Source organism: Apus apus, chromosome 14 (genome assembly GCF_020740795.1).
Source record: "Apus apus isolate bApuApu2 chromosome 14, bApuApu2.pri.cur, whole genome shotgun sequence".
Lineage (NCBI taxonomy): Eukaryota > Metazoa > Chordata > Aves > Apodiformes > Apodidae > Apus > Apus apus.
The window spans coordinates 2,426,551-2,447,866 of record NC_067295.1 but is presented as its reverse complement, the minus strand read 5'-3'; the positions used below and the strand labels follow the sequence as shown (position 1 = coordinate 2,447,866).

General features: G+C 45.9%; 1 protein-coding gene across 2 annotated transcripts in view; it reads right to left on the bottom strand.

Moving 5' to 3' along the window:
• CACNA1H (calcium voltage-gated channel subunit alpha1 H) overlaps positions 1-21,316 on the bottom strand; it is a 119,207-nt gene that overhangs the window by 37,363 nt on the left and 60,528 nt on the right. For both annotated transcript variants that reach the window (XM_051632379.1, XM_051632380.1), the window contains exons 9-16: positions 13,232-13,383; positions 12,034-12,219; positions 11,247-11,364; positions 9,762-9,917; positions 5,074-5,164; positions 3,147-3,355; positions 1,035-1,466; positions 240-340 (exon numbers count right to left, since the gene is read on the bottom strand). In XM_051632379.1, the coding sequence (XP_051488339.1) occupies positions 240-340; positions 1,035-1,466; positions 3,147-3,355; positions 5,074-5,164; positions 9,762-9,917; positions 11,247-11,364; positions 12,034-12,219; positions 13,232-13,383 (1,445 nt within the window). The remainder of the gene's footprint in view (positions 1-239; positions 341-1,034; positions 1,467-3,146; positions 3,356-5,073; positions 5,165-9,761; positions 9,918-11,246; positions 11,365-12,033; positions 12,220-13,231; positions 13,384-21,316) is intronic.

Here is a 21,316-nt window from a genome sequence, read left to right as displayed (position 1 = left end):
CAGCTATTACTAATGCTGGTTAAACCACCCTTCATCCTAGACAGGCATGGAGTGAACCATGCAACAATTCTCCCCACGTGTAACAGAAAGAGTTATCAAAAAATCAGGAATTGGATTTTTAAAACTCTCAGTGCTTCGGCATCAGAGAGGAGTTTCTTTCAAGGGCAGGGCTGGCAAGAAACATAATATTCCATTACCACAGACATATGGTGGGCTGGCATTTCACCAGGATTTCTTACCGATTCTGTGGTGAAAACAAGTAGAGGGACCAGTTTTCATGACTCTTGCACCACTGCGGTTTGTAGGGCTCCAGGAATTTACGAATTCGGTAGCAATAACTCTGGATAGAAAAGAAGAAACACCTTTTCTTCCTCTTTTATTTTCCTGCCTCTTCAGCTTTCATAGTTCTTTTGTGAAAGGGGGATACATGGCATTTCATAGCACCTGCAAGGAGTCATGGCTTTTGGGACAGAGATGTGGCAAGCTTTGTCACAAGTGTCCAACAAAACAGGGAGGAAAGGGATAGAAAAAAGGGGCTGCTCTACAGTGTGATATGAACCTGAAAAAGCAAGACTTTTTGGCAGGTATAATTTTGAGACCCAAAGTTGTGTCAAAAGCAGCAAAGCCTCAAACAACCAAAAAGTTACATAGAGAACACTCTTTCTAGGCTTTCAAGCCTTTGAGATACCAAACAGCTCTTGTGAGCAAAGACATGGTGGGTCTACAGCTCATCTTTGGAGGGGTCCTGGGCCAGAGGGACAATCTCAACCAGTCCAAAACCCAGACAAGTGCATGCACAATCCCTTGCAGTTTTACCTCATTAGAGACCACTGCAAGGTAACAGTCCAGCTCATTAGCTAAAAAAACCCCAAATCCTTTTGGGAAGTGGGTGCCCTTTCCTCAGATCTGGATTCATTTTATCTACACCAGCCATTGGGCAGTAACACATTTTAATAGCTTAATGATTTTTCATCAGCCTTCTTGGAGTGGACAAGCCACCTGCTGCAGGAGCGCCCATTTCCCCCTCAACTCACATCCTCCACCTCATCCTCATAGTCTGCTGCATCCTCCTTGTGGCCATCAACACGCAGGAAGAACTCGCTGGGGACGTGAACCATCTTGCCATTGCAGTCCTGGTACTCGGCAGGCAGGATGGCCACGGGGCTGATGCTGAGCGAGTGGCGCATGGTGGGCAACTGGAGCAGCTCGGGCAGGTCCAGGGTGCTGCGGTAATCCAGGGACTCGGCCCGGCGGTGCAAGGAGGGCCTGCTGGTGCTGGACTTGGCGTCATCGGAGTCATCATCTGTGCTGCCTTTGCCCTCCCCGGAGAGCAAGGACTCCCTCTCCCCTGACTGGCTCTTCTTCTTGAGGCTTGGGGCCCTGCCCAGGCTATTCCAGCTTGAGCGGCGGCTTCCCCAGTTGCTGCTGGTGCCCCAGTTGGCGCAAGGGGAGCTGCGGAGGCTGGACTGAGAAAGGAGGAAGACATTTGAGGGTTTGTTTGCAGGACAAAGTCAAAGGATATGGCATTTTGCCCGGTCTGGAAGACCCTTCTCTGTTGTAGCTTTCCTCACTGCTCTGAATTCATCACACCAAGCCCTTGTGATGGGAGCCAAGCACCCAGCTAAGCCCCCACTGAAGATGCTCTTTGAGCTACACCTGTAGCACAGCTACCTCTGTGCTGCATGGCTTCCCACTGCCCTGGCAACACCAGCTGTGCATAAAAACTGAGCCCAAAACCACTACTGCTGAAGTGGTATTTTCTTTCCTCACGTTCAAGAGGTTTGAGCACACAACTTCCCTGGCTTCCAAAGGGGCTCTGGCACTCAAGACACCCAAGTGTCTGTTGGAAATTGTGCCCCTCTTTGCATTACTATCTCTTCAATTTGCTGCACAAGGAGGTGGAATGAATGTTTCTCTCACAGCAGATTTCTGGCACTGCTCGGTGTGCCTGTGCACTTTGGCTGGTAGGTAGTTGCCAGGATGAGAGCACTTAAGGTCAGGGCGGAAAAGCTAGAAGGAAATCTCTTTTTCCCTCCATGGCTTCCTCCCAGCTCAAGATGAGGCAAACTGCCTTCCTCCTCCTGCTCAGTGTTGGCCAGCTCTCTGACTGCTTCATTTTCCTTTGGCTGGTGGCACTGATGTGCTCGCAGAGAAAGGATTCAAACAATGAGCAATCCTCTCCAGCAACTCACAATCCCACAAAACCCCAAGGCAAACAACAGTCATCTCTATTTTCTTTTGAAAAGCATTACCTTGACTAAGCAGCTTACCAAAGGGGATAGTGTCTGTCTCTGTGTGAACTGGCTTCATGCTTTGCTGCCTTGATTTGAACATGATATTGCAGTTACAGAGCAGAGGAACGGGATAGATAAGCAGTAGCAGGAATCCACTTTGTCTATTAACTCTGTTCCCTCTGGTTTCATAGAGCTGCCCTCCTGCTCCCCTGCTGCAGGCAGAATGCAACCAGTTGCCAAAGCGGTCATCTCCAGCCAGATCTCTGCTCCATGAGCTGTGTGTGGTGGCAACTGGTCAGCTCATACCTCGTTTCCTCTGTTTCCCTTCCAGTGGGGCTGCTCTCTGCAATTGGAGCTCAGCTGCTGGGTTGGTAAGGAAAATGCTTCATTTCCCTTGACACAAGGTGGATTCAAGATGCAACCCTAAAACTTTCTGGGAGGGAAAACAGGCCTCATCCTCACAGGAACATTTGACAGCTTCTCCAAGACACCATAAAATGGTCAGCGTGGTTGGCAAAAGATGCCAGCTCCTCCTTGGAGAGGTTTGCTGGAGTAACTGTATGAACTTGTCTCAGGTTGCAGCTCTCAAGGGAGGTGGCTTGACATGGACTTTCACTCAGATACTAAGCAAGAAAACATTGAATCCCAGCACATCTGAGTCTCCCCTTTCCATATATTCACTGTCCTTGGCTGCTATGTTCTCATTGTCCTGCCCCAGTATAGCACACCCACTCATTTCTCCCTCTTGACTCTGCTCTCCTGCCTTTGCACATACTTGTCTCATCCTAATCACCCTTTTTTATTTTCCAGCAATGCAGGTGTGCAAACACACATGTGCACACATGCATGCACACCTATCACCTGTGCTGCTTGCAGGCACTTGAGGGAGAGTTGTTAGCAACAGGAACCTACCAAAGATTTCTGATCGTAGCTCAGGGGGTCTAGTGAAGCGTTACTCCCTCTCCTTGAGTCCACAAAAGTGTGCACTGAATCCATGTGTGGGGAGCACTTTGGTGTGGGCATTGGTGTGGCAGCAGTGCGCATGATGATAGGAGGTGGCATGCTTCCCCTGCCCTCCAGGTGTCCATTTGGGGTGACAGCCAGTGAGTACATCTTCAACTCTGGAGAGAAGGGAAGAGAGAATATGAGGTGAACGCTCAGCTATGGAAATCACTCTTCAAAGGAGACATTGCTCCTTGGCTCTGCCAGGAATTCTGCCAAATGGAGATGAAATGCTGTGGGAAATAAGGTCACTCCCACCATGTTGAAAGGCATGAGGCAAGTGTCACAACCTTTGAAGAGGCTTTCATATTCACATCAAAGACAAACCAGACAAAACACCTCCAAACCCTACAGAGTGCTGTAACACTCAAGCCAAAAGCCCAGTTTTAAACACAAAGCTGAAGCTGAACTAGCTCCTGTTTTACTGGTATTAGTTGGTTCTGGTTTAATAACTGCAGAATCAGTCTTAAGGAGAGGGAAGGATGGGAGCAGCTGTGATCAACAGGAGAGAAGTAAAAGTCTGCACTGAGAAATCCAAGTGATTGCATTGCCCCGGTTCTTCTCCTTCTACAGGCTGCTTTTGTAATGCAGTCTGCTTCTATTGTATCATCTGGTGAGATGCTGGCTGGTGCACAGATACCTGATCTACACCACAGGAGTCCATGGGAACATTGCCATTGGTTTTGAGGGGTGGAAGATCCAGCTAAAATGTGCTAATCTGCAACACATTTCTCCTGCCAGTCTGTTTCTGGACCAACAGCATTGTGATAGAACTGTTAATGTCCTTATGATGTTTAGTCACCAGTTGGCACAGCGAGGCTTATGGGGGCACACAATTCATTATGGACTTCAACTGATGGCAAGTTCAGCCCTGTTTTCTATTCCTGTACTACTTGAGAAAAGGTGACAATTCTACAACTCTCTTATTATTTGAAGTTGCTCAGCAAACAGTGCAAAGTTGGTGCAGAGTTGGTGTTGGGAGTTCCTTGCCAACTATTTGCAGTGGACATTAACTTGATCACTTGGTGGTTGGAATTTGTTTCTTCATTTGCCAACTGAGCAGCTCCATCAGCTTGCCATGATCCAGCTCTGTCATCTTCCCCAACAAATTCCATCTGTCCCTTCCTCAGTTGAATTCTATCTGCTCACCACAATCAATGTAATTTCTTTAACAGAAACTAATTCTGGTTTAGAAGCATTTAAAGTAATCTTAACAAGAGCCCAAGCTGAGAATCAAAGTACAGAGGAACTAAACTGACTCCTGTTTACCATCATGCTATTCACTCTGTTAAAATACATGATCCCTTCCTGTCCCCACCTGGTTGCAAACTCTGCAAAGTGAAGGCTGTCACCTACTATTCCATGTTGATAATACACTAGCACAATGTGGCCTTACCTCAAATCAATTGCCAGGCTCTCCTGTAACACAAATGCACAGCAACATTGCCATCAATCAAACCTCACCTAGGTGCCTTTGTGTGAGAAACCAAAAAGAACAGATGAGAACATGATTGATTTGAAAAGCTGCTGAGAAGTAGGGTGAGAATACTGCTGTCAGCAAACCGTTCTGTGGTAGTGATACAGAAGAAACAATGAGACACATCTAAATAGTCTAGTATAGTTTGAATTAGAAAAGACATCTGTTCAAAGGAAATACCAACACTCATTTAGCATTCCCAACACTGTTGCATAGCTGCTCCTGATATATAGATAACAAATTAATTGCCAAGCAAAATGGATTCTTCTACTTTGCCGCATCAGTTGATTTGAAAAGATGACTATGGAAGCAGAGCTGTAGCTCTCATATTCCCAGGAAAATGTAGAGACAAAGTCCTACCTGTTGCTCGAAGATCCTTTAGCTTTTCAAAATCATCATCGAAGTTGGCAGATGTCTTGTCCTCATCTGTGTCTGACCTATTGGCATCACCCTGCAGAGAGGGGAAGGATAACAAAGTGACCCCACTCGTGTACACTTCAGCACAAAGGTCACTTGGGTTACTTAGCAGCTCCGAGGTCGCTCAGCTCCCCATGGTTAGTTTAAGTGTGGCCCCTAGAACCAGGAGGGCTGATGCCAAATTCCCTCTGATACTGCCCTGGGGAATGACCCTGGGTAAGTCCCTCTTCCTTGTTTTGATTCTTTTTTGTACTTGGACAGAAAGGATGATGATGTGATGTGATTACTGCTCCTGCAATGCTGTTGTGTTTCCAACACTGTGCCCAGCCTCACTGAACAGTGTGTCCTAGGGGAGAAGACAAAAGTGCAGCTGTAATCAGAGGAGTGAGTAAGAAAAAATTGGATTGTGGGGCTCCATACTTGCACTTTCCATGATCCCAACTGAAAGCACTTAGGTTTTAATGTCAAAGGATGTCGAAGGGTTTTCTTCTTTATTGAACCGCACTGTGAATTTGACTTAGATCTGAAAACCCAGCTCTGATTTGCTTTGTTCATGCTGGCTGGTAATGGAAATTGTGTTGGGAAATCTCCTGGCAACATTGAAGCTGAGGCAGAAGGGAAGGAGGCCAGCTTGTCTGGCAGCACAGCATCATCTCAGGACTGAAACAGCCAGCCACCCTCAGGACTGGCTTTTCCTCCTGGAAGTCCAGTTATTTTTCCCTTTCTTTCTCTGCTACCACAAACGATCAGCCTAAATAATGTACAAGCCTGGGACAGAAGAGCTATTGCCAGGTTTTCCTCTGCTGGGAGAGGTCTGAAGAGAGGAGGGATTCCAGCAGGCTGTTGGCATGACTATGGCTTGATCCATCAAGACTGCAGCAAAAAGCTGTACAAATTTGTAGCAAATGGCTGGTTTAAAGCAGCTGATCCTAGAAAAAGGAGCCCAGCTCCTTAACTGGTGCCTGAACAAATTGCTACAGTTTCTAGAGACTTGGTGCTGAAGAGGCAGTGAACTTCATTTTGTCTGTGATGTACTGCTGACTGGTGCAGCCAAACAGACAGAATGACTGAAAGGCTTAAGCTCCCTCATCCATCTTCTCTGTTTTGGAGCAGAAACACTAGCAAACAGCAGATTAACAATTTGCTTAATTTTGGAAGGTTTGTCTGCTCTTCCAGAGCAGCTCTGGGGTAGATTTCAAAATTGCATGGGAACAATGTAAGCACAAATAGGCAATTATGGTCCTGTTTGAAGTCTGGTCGCTTGTTGCCCTAAGCACAAACGTACTAAAAATGGTTTTGTGGCCATTTAAGTCTCTTCTCTTCTAGGGGTACTCCTGCCAAACTTGCTCCACAGGCAGGCCAGAACCTGAGATCAAACTGAGACCGTGTACTGTGATTCACAGCACAATTTTTGGTGTCCTTGCTGATGGTTCAGAGCAATTCAAATGTGCACCCTCTGATCTGCACAAATCTCCCGAGAGTCACTCGCCTTTTAAATGAAAGAAACACCTGAGAAAGGGGGAAGTGCACCTCAGCATCTGCTATGACTGCTGAGAGCATCACCCTGTAAGGGCAAATTCAAAGAGGTCAAAGCAGGATTTTCTGCCATATTCCCAACAGAACAACAGAACCAGGGATGACAAAAGAAAACAGCTCCACTGGTACTTCTTCCTGGGAGCTGTCCAAAAAGACTGAAAACATCTTTAGTTTACAACCAGAGCCAAGTTATGCCTTTAGAAGTGTAAGACTTGATTTGAGCCTTTGTAGCTGAGATGCAGCCCTGAGAAGGGTTTTCTGTAACACAACTAATACCTCAATATGTGACAACTGACAAGCCGATAGGCTTAATGTCAGGATTTATAATGAATGGAAGTGGAGAGCAAAATGTGCCCTGCAAATGTCATGCCTGTGGTTGCTGGCTTTTTTCTGAGGCAGCACTGATTGAATAATACAAACTTTGAGAACTACTCCTTACACACATTCAAATCATGGTCTGTAACAGCTCCAGAAGGAGCCATTAAGCCTGAGCAAGAAAGGGATGGCCATTGGGCTAGGTCTGTAATTGTGCACTCAGAGCATTGCAGGAGGCTGCTCATTTCTGGCTTCACATTAGCAGGTGATTCAACCTCCAACAGGGCAAGTAAGGAACAGGATTTGTACTGTACAAAAGTACCTGCAAGCTGCCAGGTTGCCAAGAAGATAAAACTTTCTTCTGCCTCAGAGGAATCAGGAACAAAGGATGCAAACTGCTGGATAAGGGTTCTCTGTGCCCAAATGCAAGACTGCTTGAGCAGGAGCAGTTTCCAGTCATTTGGGTCACACATGCTGCTTGGATTTCCCTGGCATGTCCTTTGTTTCCACCCAGATTTGCTGGTTGGTGGAATGTGAGGGTATCTGACATGTCTGGCTATTGAATAATCCCATGTCTGAGCTACCACACGGCCAACTGTAGTGGCTGCTTCTGCATTTGGTTCAGGAAAATCTATTACCTAAGCACAAACTTTAATCTGCTACAGCCTGTGTAAGTTTCTAGCAGAACTGAGGTCCAGCACAACTACTCTGAATACAGTTACAACTGTCCTAGAGGAAAACTCCTTCTGGGTTGGAAGACACCAGTAGAAATACTGGGAATGCCTTTTCTTTGGTAGTATCAATTAGTGACTAAAATGTCCACCTCTATCTGCAACAGGTTCCACTGGAACAAGAATATGGCAAAGCTGTTACAATGACAGAGCCTGGAGATACTGAGGTCGATGACCTTGAGAAAGCTACAGGAATTTGGAAATAAACAGTGTCATAATGAACTCTAGTCATTGAGACATGGAGCACAGGCTTGTTCTTGGAAAAGGACCTTCTTACTCTTCTCAGTCAGCTTCAGGGCCTGGGCCTCCCTGTACAAGACATGAAGATGCTCACCAATGCAGAGCCATTCATTTTGAAAGTGATGAGCTGGAAAACTTGTGTCTTCTTTGTGGGTGCAGGTGGTTCTCACCCCCCTCAGCAGCCGTGGAACAGCCCTGAGTGCTGCAGGTCAGGATTGCTTTTTTCCAAAATTGGGCTTGGCTCCTGTTGTTTCAATTAATTTCCCTCTGCCAGTGCTGTGAGGAAGCTAGGAGGGATGTTTTAGTAATGAATTTAAGCAGACATCCTTGAAAGACATAAATGTGGCTATGCCAGCTTGAGAGAAGAGAATTTTTTTGGTCCATGAATATTTCAGTTATATTCCATGGTTGGTAAAGGTTCATCTAAGTGTGAACTAAACACACAAATGAGAGCATTTTGGGGGCGGGGGGGGGAAGTAAAAAAAAAAAATCCTATAAAAACAATGTCTTTCTCCTTTCCCTTGGGAGATAAGGCAGTAAAACTGAAGCCATTTTCTCATTTTCTTTCAGAGCCTGTGTGTCTCCAAAGTCAACCCAGCACTAAGCAAACTTCCCCTTCTTGACTGTTGCCAAAATAAAAGAGTAATAATTAAAAAATCCCAAAGCACAATGTAAGTCCTTTCAGTGTCACTGTTCTTAGCTTTAACTGGGACTGGATGATTTTTTGGTAAGTCTCAAAATAATTTTAATTTGCACTAGGACTTTGAAAAGAGTAATTTTTTTTTCCTGGATACCACATGTGTGTATATGCATCGTTGTATTTATAACCAAAATAGATAATTCTCACTTAAAATCTACTCCAAATGGACTTTCTGTGGTCTGGAAGGAAGATGGAGAAGAGCAGGACAGGGCAGGGGATGGCTGGTTTCATCCTCTCAGGATGATGAAAGTAGATTTGGAGTGGACTTGCTGGCAGGGAGGAAAAATTCAAAGAGTGCAGGAGTCCCCTGTTCATACCAGTCCTATCCCACTTACACCACTCACACCAGTGCATTCTGCTGCTTTGGGTGGTGTGGCACAGGATTTCCTACACAGCTGCTAGGGCTCCTGCCCAGTTCAGACCAGGACGTGACATATCACTTTCAACTGAGAAATACAATAATTTCTCTAATCTTTTCCAGATGAGATGACACGCGTGCAGTTTATAATAAAATCCCTGCTCACTGATCTGATACAGACTTATTTTCAGGTGGAGGTAAAAATCTCTTTATCATTTATATGTCCTACATCATCCTAAGTACCTCAAAATCTAATGTTTGTGACCTTGTAATACAGCTTTTGAAGTGCTGTGCTACTAGCCTCAAAGATCACATACGGGACAGAGTCACAAGGAAAGGCCTGGATTAAGAGCTGGTTCCCATCCTACCTAGTCTCCACGACTAGTACTGACTAGATACATTGAAGACCTGAGACCCACCATAAAGAAACCCAAAACATAGCACATATGGGAGATTTGGTGAGGTACATTCATCCTAAACTATTTCCTCTAGGTCACACAACAGACCCTGTAGAAGATAAATCAAAGTTTTGGTCTCCCAAGTCCCATGCCAAGCCTAGTGGGCCTTATTTGCAAAGACAGATTCACCAGAGCTTCACATGCCCAACCAGACCCATCTGTACCCCTGAAGTTTCAATTTAGGGCTGCTTGCATAGCTAGATGTATGTACTGACACGGGTTCATGGGTTCATCTCTACACTCTTCTACACATGCTTCTTGGTTATCTCCCTCCCATTGCTCAGATCTCTTACCTCTGCCTGGAAGCCTTCTACCAGGATGGCAACCAGAAGGTTGAAGAGCACGTAATTGCCAAAGGTCATCAGGGCCACAAAGTAGAGAGCTGCCCATGAGGATGTAGATGCCATCCCATTGTACAGGACTACGTTCCAGTCCTCTTGAGTGAGGATCTGCAGAGAGGCAAAAGAGAAGACTCTCTAATTACTCCAGTCACAACAGCTGCATTCAAACACTGGCTTACCCATTTCTTCCTCTCCTCTTGACCTTTTCTGAGCATAAACATTAGCAAGTCTTGTGAGCTGAGAGAGCAAAACACTCCTTTATCTAGATCTTTGCATGTGAGAGGTCCCTCCTGGCCAAAGCTCCCCTCTCTGCAGGAACATCCAGCACACCACTGTCCACAGAGATGACTAGTTCAGATCTTAGATGTGGTAACACAAAGTATGAGCTGGTCCCATTATTTGGAGGCAGTATTGCCTCCTTTGATAACCATCAGGAGTAAAGAGACCTGAGGCCAGACTTGTTGTCTCCTTTTGTGCTGCTCTTAAGAAGGCATCTGGAGCTGAAGGGGACAGTGATATTTGACAAGATAAGTACATTGGGTGGCTCAAGAAACATAGGGAAGCAAAGTGGTTTCCATTAGGTAAAAGCACTGACAAGCTGGGCAAAAAAAAACACACAACTTTGCAAAGCTTTGCTCCAAGGGAACTTCCTCAGGGATTGCCACTCTGCTAGCTTTCTTGGAGCTTGGCAATCCTGAAGCCTAAGAAAAATGGATGACAAATTCATGCTTACAATGAAAATGGCCTCCAACCCTCCTAAAAACAAGGCATCTTTTTGGGTAGGAATGCAGCCAGTTGCACTGAGCCATGCCACTCATTAACCCTCGTGGCAGGTAGGACTGAGCCCTTGTGCTCTGTGCCAACTCTTGTTTCCCCAGGGATTGTCAGAATAACTGCAGAAATCTGCATTTGAGTTGGTAAAAGAAAAATGTGAACGTATGGAACTAATGCTGATTTGTCTTTGCTCTTTTGTAAGAAGAAAAACTTTGCAAGACGTTCTGTTTTTCACGGAGAAGACTCTGGACTGGTTTTTACTTTGAACAATACTGTGGTGAACACCTACTGTGCATTTAGAAACTTACCTTAACATTGTTTACATTGTGCTCCACTTGCTGCATTTGAGCTGTAAAGACTGAGCTTTTAAACAGAAAAGACTAATCTTTATATTTAGAATGTCCTACAAATAGCAGCTTATTGCTCCATGGGGGGATATGCCAGTAATTTCAAGCCCGTAACTGATCTGTCTGCAGAAGGGACACAACTTTTTAGACAAAGATCTTTTCAGCACACAGAACAAGCAACTCCAGCTCCAGTTTGTGACAGTATTTGTTACTCTCTGTTAAATGAAATTGTTTGCAAAGTGCGTTTTTGGGGCAGTGAAGGCACGGAAGGAGATAGAGATCCACAGAATGGGAGCAGAATGAATCCAGAGCTTACCTGAAATACAGTCACAATAGCCCAAAGCAAGGAATCAAAATTCTTTCTATCTGGAACTGTGTCTCCCGTATCAGTTTTCAGGCTGAACTTGCATCCAAAAAGATGCATTCCAAGAATGCTAGAGTGGGGGAAAAAGGAGAGGGAAGAGACACATTATTGTGTGAAATATGGTTGCAGGGAGAACTGCAGTGATTTTCGGGACACCTTTTCCTCCCAGTGATTTGCGTGCCAGTGGTATCTCCCAGAAAGAAGGGCTCTGCTTCACCACTGACATGATCACTGATCAAACCCTGCCAGTTGGTTCTTCTGGTTCATGTTTCATTATGATTGTCTACGCCCAAGTCAAATTAAGGGTCACCCTTGTCTAGAAAATTACACACTGTATTGTCAGCTCCTTAATCCAACTGGTTTCCAAGAACAGGATCCTGAGGAGCATTATAGGGTCAAACAGACAGAAGTCTTGGAGTCTGTACAACTTCCATCTCAAGTATAACTGGTAGAGTCCAGTTACTGGCAGCTTCCCAAAGTACAGCTAAACGAGTCTCCCAGGAACTCCAGAGCAATTTCTGCCCATTTGTGTGCTTCATTCCTCTACAGAATTACAGTGCTGCATGGAAATCTGAGACCCAAGAGATGTAAATAGTCTGTTGAGAGTCTGCTTGCCAGTCTATTGTGAGCACTTCAATCATGCAGGCAGCCTAGCAAATGTAGCACATTGTTATTCTAATCTACATATTACTTAAGCAAGCTGAATCATTAATCAAAGAACAGCTGCAGCCTCTGGTACCTGAAGATAAAGATGAAGAGCATGAGCAACATGCAGAAGGTGGCTACATTGTCCATTGTCTTCATCAGGACCACCAGCTGGCGCCGGAGGGCGGGCATGAACCGCACCAGTTTCAGCACCCGGAGCAGCCGGAAGGTCCGGAGCACAGAGAGTCCCCCGTCCGACTGGCCGATGATCTCCCAGACACTGCAGGGACACCAGAAGAAGAACTGTACAGAGCAGCACTGTGCTGTGAACCCCTGAGCACGCTGGCTTCTTACAGCGTGTCACACCACTTAAGCCCTAGAAGGGTAATTTATTTGCCTGCTACTTTCTTGGTTCTGAAAAACTCCTTCACTTCCCAGCTGTGCACACACCCATGGTCACATGCAACCTGTGTCCTTCATGGCTGGTTTCTTGATTCCTTAGTTCCCTTGCTTTGTGTGGCTCTTCACAGCACAGCACATCTCCTGCTACTCTGCATCAGTACAATCTGTCACAAACCCAGCCACAAAATGGGGATCATAATTTTGTACAAATTCACATCCAGAGGGATTTACATTTGTTGGGGTGGGCTGGTTTGACCAGACCACAGATTGGCCTTTGTTCTGGGCTCTACTGCTCCTCACTTCCCTGAATTAAAGGGGTGGGCCCACTGAAGCCAAGAGCACTATCCTGGTTTACAACTTTTGTGTCTGCCTTGCCTTCTCTATCCCAAGTTACTGAGTAGGGAATAGCACTGCTAGAAAGACTCCCAGCACAGAGAGGTGCTGCACAAGCTTCTCACACACACGTGGTGGCACCCCCAGTTCAGGCTGGAACAGTGTTCCCCTGGGAGAGGACACAACAGTGCCCAATCTTACCCTCCTGCTTGCCCCATTCCTGACATAAGATCATTCAGGAGAGGAGGGGCACACTGCTGGATGTGGACACTCACAGAACTCCTTTCCCAGGACCAGCCATTCTGCACCTCAATGGAAAATTGACCACAGTGCCAGATGTGTGGCATAAATAGACTTTGTTCTCCATCTGCCTGGTCCATTTACTTTGGACAGCACTTCTAATGACAAGAGTCTAAAAGGCCAGCATAATTATAGCCCATCATAGCCAGCAAGCTCTGGGTTAACACATGGCACATCACTCCTGTTCCCCATCCCACTCCCCAGTGGGTCTGAGCCCTCGGCAGAAAAGCAGCAGTGCAGGAAGGACTGGCAGTGACCTGATGACAACGATGATCCCATCAAAGATGTTGTACGGGTTCTTGATGTAGCCAAAGAGACCAAAGGCAAGGAGTTTCAGGAGCATCTCCAGGGCAAACATGCTTGTAAAGACGATGTTACTGATCTCCAAGGCGTTGGTCAACTCATCTGGCTATGGGGCAAAAAAACAACATGGTCAAACAGATGCCCAGAGGAAATGGCTAAAGGCTGGTACGTTCCTCCCATTCTGGGATTTGTGCTAGTGGTGCACAAATGATACATCTTCCTGGGCTCCTTGGAGGCAGGTAAGTGTCTGAGGGGAGCAAGAGACAAGCCCCATAGACAGACTTTGTGAATTTTACTGGAAAGACAGAATCCCAGCCCATTTCTAGAGCACTTGCAGAACTGTGTCCAGTATGCACGTCTACCAAAGCTATGCAAAGGAGAGGGCTTGTTCACTTCTGCAAGAGGCAATTGCCCAGGTGAATGACTGGCATGGCTTGTAGGGCTTCTGTCTGACCTTGCCTTGGTGAGGCTGTTTTTATTACAAAAACTCCAGCAGAGCTTTATGCATTCTGCTATATCCAAAGCAGGACCAGTGTCAATACAGCACAGCCCTACCCGCAAACAAACAAAACACTTTTCTTGCAGAGCTCTCTTAAAAGAGTCAGGAACACAAATACCAGTGAAAGGCAACAATTCTATCTCCCTGAGAGACTGACCCCAAAAACACCCATGATGATTTTTCCTTCCAAAGTCCTGATAGTAACAACAGCAGGGTTTGTTAAAATGGCAGCAGTTCAGCCCTGAGTATCAGGATTCCCTCCAGGACAAAAGTGGGTTTCTCTGAGTGCACAAATCTGCATGCAGCTTCAATCCAAGAACTGATTTTCCCACTCAACTCCTCTATTACCAGCACCAAATTACCTTGGGCTACAATCTTGTTTTTCAGACACAGCCTTAGATATTATTTTCCTGGGAAGTGCAGCAACCTCTGCCCAGCACCCAGGCTCCAAAACTTGGCTCACCAGAGACAGATGCCAAAGGTGGGATGGGGTTTCCTCACTTACTAGAACTTCTCTAACAGCACCAGGCTCTGCAATGTGCATTTCTAATGCTCAAGGCTTGTTCCTTTGCAAAAGCAAGTAAGTCTTTCTCATTTCCTCAGTGTAATAACATTGTCTAGAAAGAGGTATTATTTTCATATCTGACTCATCTCCTGACTGATAATAGCTTCCTTTACTCCCCATCCATCATTAGACACTATGTTAAAAGTTGGCAGTTTCTTAAGGATATTGTTGCATTATTTGAGGCTCCAAAGGGAGAAGACCACTGTGATGCTGTGACACAGCCACGTGTAGCTCCACGCTCAGCCAAGTCAATCCTTGGCAATAGAAGGAGAAGGTGAAAGAGTTAACTCGAATGCAGGGAGAGCCCACACAAGCCCCTGCCAGAGGCAGCGACAGTCTGTGGGCTGCTAATGAACCATCAGTCATAAGCTGAATTACTTTATGCAATAGATTGTCTTTTGCTCAACCATTTATCCAGGAGAAAGAGCACTAAGAGCCTCAGTCCTCATGATTAAAATCCATATATGCCAATTAGTAAGGGGCAGAGGGGAAGGACTGTGCCAGTTTCAGTTCTTTGGTCTCCAGCAAGGGGTGGCCCAGAGTGCACCTGACCTGCAGGATCACGGGGCTGCCCTCCTCACACCTTCCTCACTGCAGGTGATTCCCTCCTTAACATCAACCAGCATTTGCTCATGCCCTTTCCCACCCGAACAATGCCAAAACAACCCAGACAAATGTCTTGCTTTTGCAATTAAAACATAGCTGAAGAAAAGGGCTACTCTGGAATGGCATCTAACCAGCTCCCCAGCAGAGACCGAGCCTGGAATAGCCCTGCAGGCTCCCAGGCATCTGTCCCCCTGCAAGCCACAACGGTGACAGGACATGGTGCTCACAGTGTCCTTGAGCTATTTGTCAGGAGCAGCACGTGGATGGCATATTCACCCTCCCCTCAGGTGGGGTTATGGAAGGGTATTCTTGCCAAGAAGCAAAATAACTTGCTAAACTCCTGTGTCCCTCCAGGCAGCAGACTGAGGGCTCTTTGGGACACGGTGTTCACTCTTAGTGTGTTGAGGCTGGGAAATCAATGACTCAGTCATCAGCCAGGAAGCTGCAGCTTGGGCAGCTCTGAAGGGACAGGGTTGTTCTGCAGCACTTTCTGCTGAGAAGCGCAGAGAACCTGCAAATTGTGACCTACAGTACCTTGGAGTCTACAATACAGGGGCAGCCTCATCTGCTGAAGTCAAAATAGGTTCAGAGTTCCCCTTGCTGCTGCCAGGTGTGCTGCCACGAGTCAGAATTGTATCATGGAACCTGGAAGAGCTGGTGATCACTTCAAAATCCCTAATCCTGGAAGTTATGCAAATATGACGAGAAAATCTCAGGAGTCACTACCAAAAACTCAGTGTCTTGCCTGAAAAGCCTAAGCTGGACAAACTTAAAAACACTCTCAGGCAAATAAAAACATTTTACAAGTTGTTATTTTCTAAAATCCCATGTTTTCTAAGCCAATGGCAACATTTTTCTGTGGCCTGCTGAACACATGGCATTGCAGCCAGTTCATCTGCTGATATCAGTGCTGGAATTAATTTGCCAATTTCCTTCTACAACTGGGTGTCCTTCTTGCTTATTCTCCAGCACTGTGACTTTTGCTTCATACATGAGTTTAGAGAGTGGAGGAGAAGAGCTGCAGCCATTTCTCAGGGAAAGGGAGAAAGGGCACAAGGAAGAGGGAGAGAGAGGAGGTGGCCCAGATGAGTTCATCAATAGCTGTGGTGAGAAGCTGATCCAGCAGCTTGAGATGAAGGGGGGATGCCTGGGCAAGGCTGAGGGACAGCAGGCTGACACTGCAAAGCCAAGAGTGCATCACACAAGAGATCTTCATTATCTCATTGTGATCATATCTGGTGTGAAGCAGAACTAATTTGATGACAAGGGCTGCTGCAACGTAAGATGTTTGGAGCACAATCCTGCAGTGACACAGAGGCAGGACCCACTGGGCAAAGACAAGGATGGATAGTCCTGCATGCTGGCCGAGCTACTGCTCTGAGCTTGTGTATTATTAGAGTGGAAGCAGAGCAGCAGATGAGCCAAACATCCAGCCTTCAAATGTAATTACCTTCTTTCACCACCAACTGGAGCCTAGAAAACAACCTGCCATGGATATTTTTATGGCTTATAAAATGGTTTGTTGCTCAGAGCACAAATAACTTCCCTCAATTGGTGGTGAGCAAAGATCTAGAAGGAGGGTCAAGGAAGAGACACCTGAAATGACACCTGAAAGCCAGGATGGGTATGGCCAACCCCCTGGAGTCAGCCACTAGGAGACACTGTTGTTTTGTTCAAATTTAAGCCAACTTCAGTGCAAGATATTTTTTTTTCAGGAGCCTTTTACTCTGGAAAAAACCAAAACGTTGGTTTGCTGAAACGAAACAAAACAGAACTTTTCATGGCAAGGATTATTTTTGTCAGACTTCCCGGTGGGAAGAAAGTGGCAAGACAGTCATGACAATATAGCAACAAAGCTGCACAGTGCTGTGACAATGTTGTGATAATGTTGTGACAACATTGCAACAAAGTTCCGACTAAGCTTTAATTGCTTGTCTTGTTTTGACCTTCTCAGAAGAGGAAATGGCAGGATTTTTTGCTTGAGAAGTGGCTGTACCAGGAAATGCAACTTCTTTGCTAGCAAGGAATGGTTAGCAAACAAAAAAATGATGCACATCCAAGAGAGTAGTTCTAAAGTGGTATTTTTTGCTTTTTGCCAAATGCTTTGAAAACCTTAACAACTCTGACAGGGGAAATGACTCGCCTACCCCAGGCTCCAAACTACATCAGTGAAAACTTCCTTTTTCAAAGGACAGTGAGAGCACAATGCCCCTCATCAGCTTTTGATACCTCCACATCTGCTGCTATGATTGACCTTTGCATTCATCCAGGTTTTCAGATAGGACAAATGAAACGGAGCCAATGGCAACCAGGTGGTATCGTACTAAGCCACCAAATGCTCAGGAATCCCCACAACAGATGCTTGGAGGTGTTCAAGGCCAGGTTGGATGAGGCTTGTGCAGCCTGGTCTGGTGTGAGGTGCCCCTGCTCATAGCAGGGAGGCTGGAACCTGATGATCTTGAGGGTCCCTTCCAACCTTCACCATTCTATCATTCTATGATAAATGCTGTGAGGTGAGCAGGAGGGTCACCAGGGCAAGACACACTGGCTGGAATGGGAACTGCCATCTGGAGACAGCAAAATCAAGCACAGAGAGTGGTTTAAGCCACAAGTCCCACTGAAAGGTCCCAGAAAACATTCAAAAAAGGCTCAAATCTGAGTACAAATTTTATAGATTTCAGATTCAAATGAATACTCATACTTTGGATACAGGAATAAGTTTCTCACCGTTCAAGAGAAGGGCAGAAACTGTATGGGATCAATTTGTAACATTTCAGCAACCCTGAACATGAGTTTAAAGGAACAGTTAGCCTTGACTCCAGGCAAAACATGTCCCAAGAAAGGACAACCACCTCTGCTCACTTTGAAGGCAATATTTATGCTCTGGGATATTTCAGTGATTCAAACCCCTGTTTTTATTAGAGACAAACCTCAAACGTTTCAGCAGTTCATTCCAAGTTCAGATAAACACACAAAAAAATCCTTTTCTAAGTAGTTTGGGTCTGAAAACCTCAGAATACAAGTCTCCTTTTGAGAATCTGATACTTCTGGTTTTAGCAAGACACAGCACAAGTCCAGAGCCTTCCTGACATTGGGAGAAATTCAATAAGAGAGAAACCCACAATGGTCAAATTATTGATGGCTCCTGCAAGAAGACAATGAGGAACAGGGGTAGGACTTTGCATCCTTAGCTTCTCTTTGTGCAACTGATTTACTGCTGTTCTTCAAGGAAGTCACAATCTCTTTGTGCCTCTCTTAATTCCTCTCTGCAATTTTCTACCCTGTCTCTTTTGATTGCTGCCCCCACAACCACTTATTTCATGTAGCTTAGGTTCAACCACCAGCAGGATGGCACCATGCCTTGGCTGGGACACTTTTTTGCTCTGACACTAGTAGAAGTAATCATACCTGCATAGCAGTGGAGAAAAGGGCTATTAAACACTTGGTCTCTCCTGCTGTACAAAGAGGGAAGGAAGTTTCCAGAGTAAACTATGTGCTTTGCTTTGGAATCCTCTGCAGGAGCCCAAAGCAGCCATTCAGTTCCTCCTGAACAGGGAGAGCTGAGGCTGGCAGGGATGCAGAGGAGTGGTAAACAAACCCAGAACATTTAGTCTCATAAACATCCTTCGCACTCATGTTGTTCTTTCTCTAATCCTGGGCCTAAAGCTGTCAATGGGATTTAGAGCACTTGTTTATATTGGTTTTTCTGCTTCATATTTTTAAGTTCAGTCTGCAGAGATTCTGATTGGGAAGAGGAGACATAATGAACTCTCAATGTACACTTTGATTCTGGACACTCAGATTTTCTCACCTCACCTCAGTTTTGGGTAGCTGTCATTTCCCAATTGCCAGCTATTCCACTGCAATAGATTTCACCTGTCAATGGTACCTGGCATCATCCTCATTTCACAGAATTAAAAACAAATGGCAATGAGCGGGAGAGACAGGAAGCAGGGAAAAAGGCAGCTAGTCTAATCACAATCAAGTGGAAGAGGGAGGGAAAATGCAAACCACAAAACTTTTTTGAATAATAAACTCCAAGCAAGGCAATTAGAGCAACCCTAGATCACCCACCCAGCACTAAGCAATGTCTTCCTCTGGCACTAGTGCATAGCCTGCTCCTCCTTCCAGACACAAGCTCCTGCCTTCCAGGGACCAGGCAGTGGTGTCAGCTGTGGCTCTGCCTGACCTGTGGCAAAGGGATGTCTACTCCATCCTGTGAAGGGAAACCAAATTATTCTAACATCCACTTCAGACAGTGAGCCATAGGCAGGGTCAGGATTGGAACTCAAGACTTTCTACTTCACCACTGAAGATTTTTCTTAGCAGTATCTCTGCATACAGGTGGTCCCAGGATGCCCACAACCTTGGCCATAGTGTCACCAGCTGCAAAAAAGCAACAGTCCCAGAAAAAAAAACATGTGAAGGGGCATGAACTACAGTGCAAGTCTCTTCCTCCCACAGTGGAAGGAGGAGATGGTGCCTCAGCTCAGCCCCACCTTTTCATCTGGACACTGTGCTCATTCACCCCAGAGAACCAAGACAAGGCAACCAGCCACACTCCAGGGTCCATCCTCACTATAAGATCTGCAAGGTGGAGGAAAACCCTTTACATCTCCAGTGCACATCAACTGCAGTGCATGGAGCTGTATTTGAGCTGGCTTTTCCTCTGAGGAGGGAGATTACAGCCTGCTTGCTTTACTCACTGAGCCCCACAGCCTCCTACAGAACCAATCTGTTTAACTGATGGATTACTGGGCTCCATATTACATTTGCAGGGTCTTCGTGCCACGGTGAATGCAATCGTGAGATGAAAGCCAGTTTTCTGGGTCAAATTAAAGAGAGAGTTTGGGAGGGATTAGACCTCTTTAATAAGAAATAAGGTTCAAAAATTGTGGAAAATATTTTAAAAGAATTTGAAGCACTGGCACCACAGGAAGGGAGCAAATCAATGAAATTGCTAAAGAGAGCTCGAAATTACAAAATATTCCTCCAACTTTTTCTAAAAATCTACAACATGTGTGGAGTGTGTGTGTAATACTAGCACCCCAGGCACACTCAGTGAGCATCAGTCTGCAACCCTGGACCTGTCTGCCTTCTGAATGTAGGATGAAGGGTTGGATAAAACACTGCATGGGACAGTTGGATGAAGGGCTTAACCCATGGAGAAAGCGCAGGGAACTCAAACCCACAGTCTGTCTTTCCTTTCTTTCCTCTCCTTGGATGTGGGTGGTTCCTCCCAGTCCTCGTGGCATGAGGAGCTCACCTGCATCCAGAGTGATTCCCAAATCCTTGTACTCTTACAAGCTTAAACTTTGTACTTGAAACACTCACCTGTGTTTCCTGAACACTCACTCCTTTGAAAATTTGCATCAAACACCATTTTCTTGCCCATATCCTTTTCCTACAACAAATTCAGCTAAAGAGGAGCCCTGCTTTCCTCGAGTAGGTTCTACTCTTGGAGAAGGAGCTATAAATAAGTCATATTACCGGTATTTTGAAACAGAGTAGATTTTGGCAAAAGGACACAAAGACATTGTCAGCATTTGCTCTCCTGGGAGCAAGCACAGACCCCTCTGAAGTCAGCCCAGCAGCCAGATGTGGCATGGCACAGACCCAGGCTGAAGTTTCTTAAATGCTTAATGAAGCATATAGGAGAATCTGTCACTTCAAGTACTCGTGAGGCAATTAATTATTTATCCTGTCCAAAACAATGTAATCAGCCATTTAGCATGAGGGTGGGTGCTCCACCTGCCTGCAGCTGGAGGCTGGTTTTGCCCCCAGTCACAGCAGGTATTTATCCCAGGGAGAGGAATTCTGCCCTGCCTCCCTCAAACACTCCCTGCTCAACATGTCTGGGACAAGAACAGTGCAAATATCCCTGCAGATTTACTCTGTGAGGCAGAAATGATGCAGCTGGAGGGGCCTGTGTGTCCCTCCCCAGGCTTCTGGGCAGCCTGTGCAGAGGCTGAACATGGGTCACCTTACTGAAAATAATAGCATGGGGCTGGAACCCCAGCAGATGAGCAGCTAGAGGCAGCAGAGGCAGGCAGTAAATTGCAAACCTGAATAAAAGCAAGAATTTTGAAACCCACGTGCTCCAGGAGAGTTGGTAGGTTCTGTCAAAATACAACCCTGGCTGGTCTGGGACTTGGAACATGTTCACACAGCAGTAATGAAACGTAAGCACCTGGTGTGGCTTAACTGCACCAATAAACACCAACATCCCCGGCCCAGGGAAGGGAGGAGGAGGGAAGCTGGGACACCTCACAAGCAGGGACTCAATACTGCAACTATTACATGCAGAAGAGCCAAGATTGCCCTAGAGTCTGCAAGCTGTGTGCTCCTTTTTATTTATAGCTATTTCAC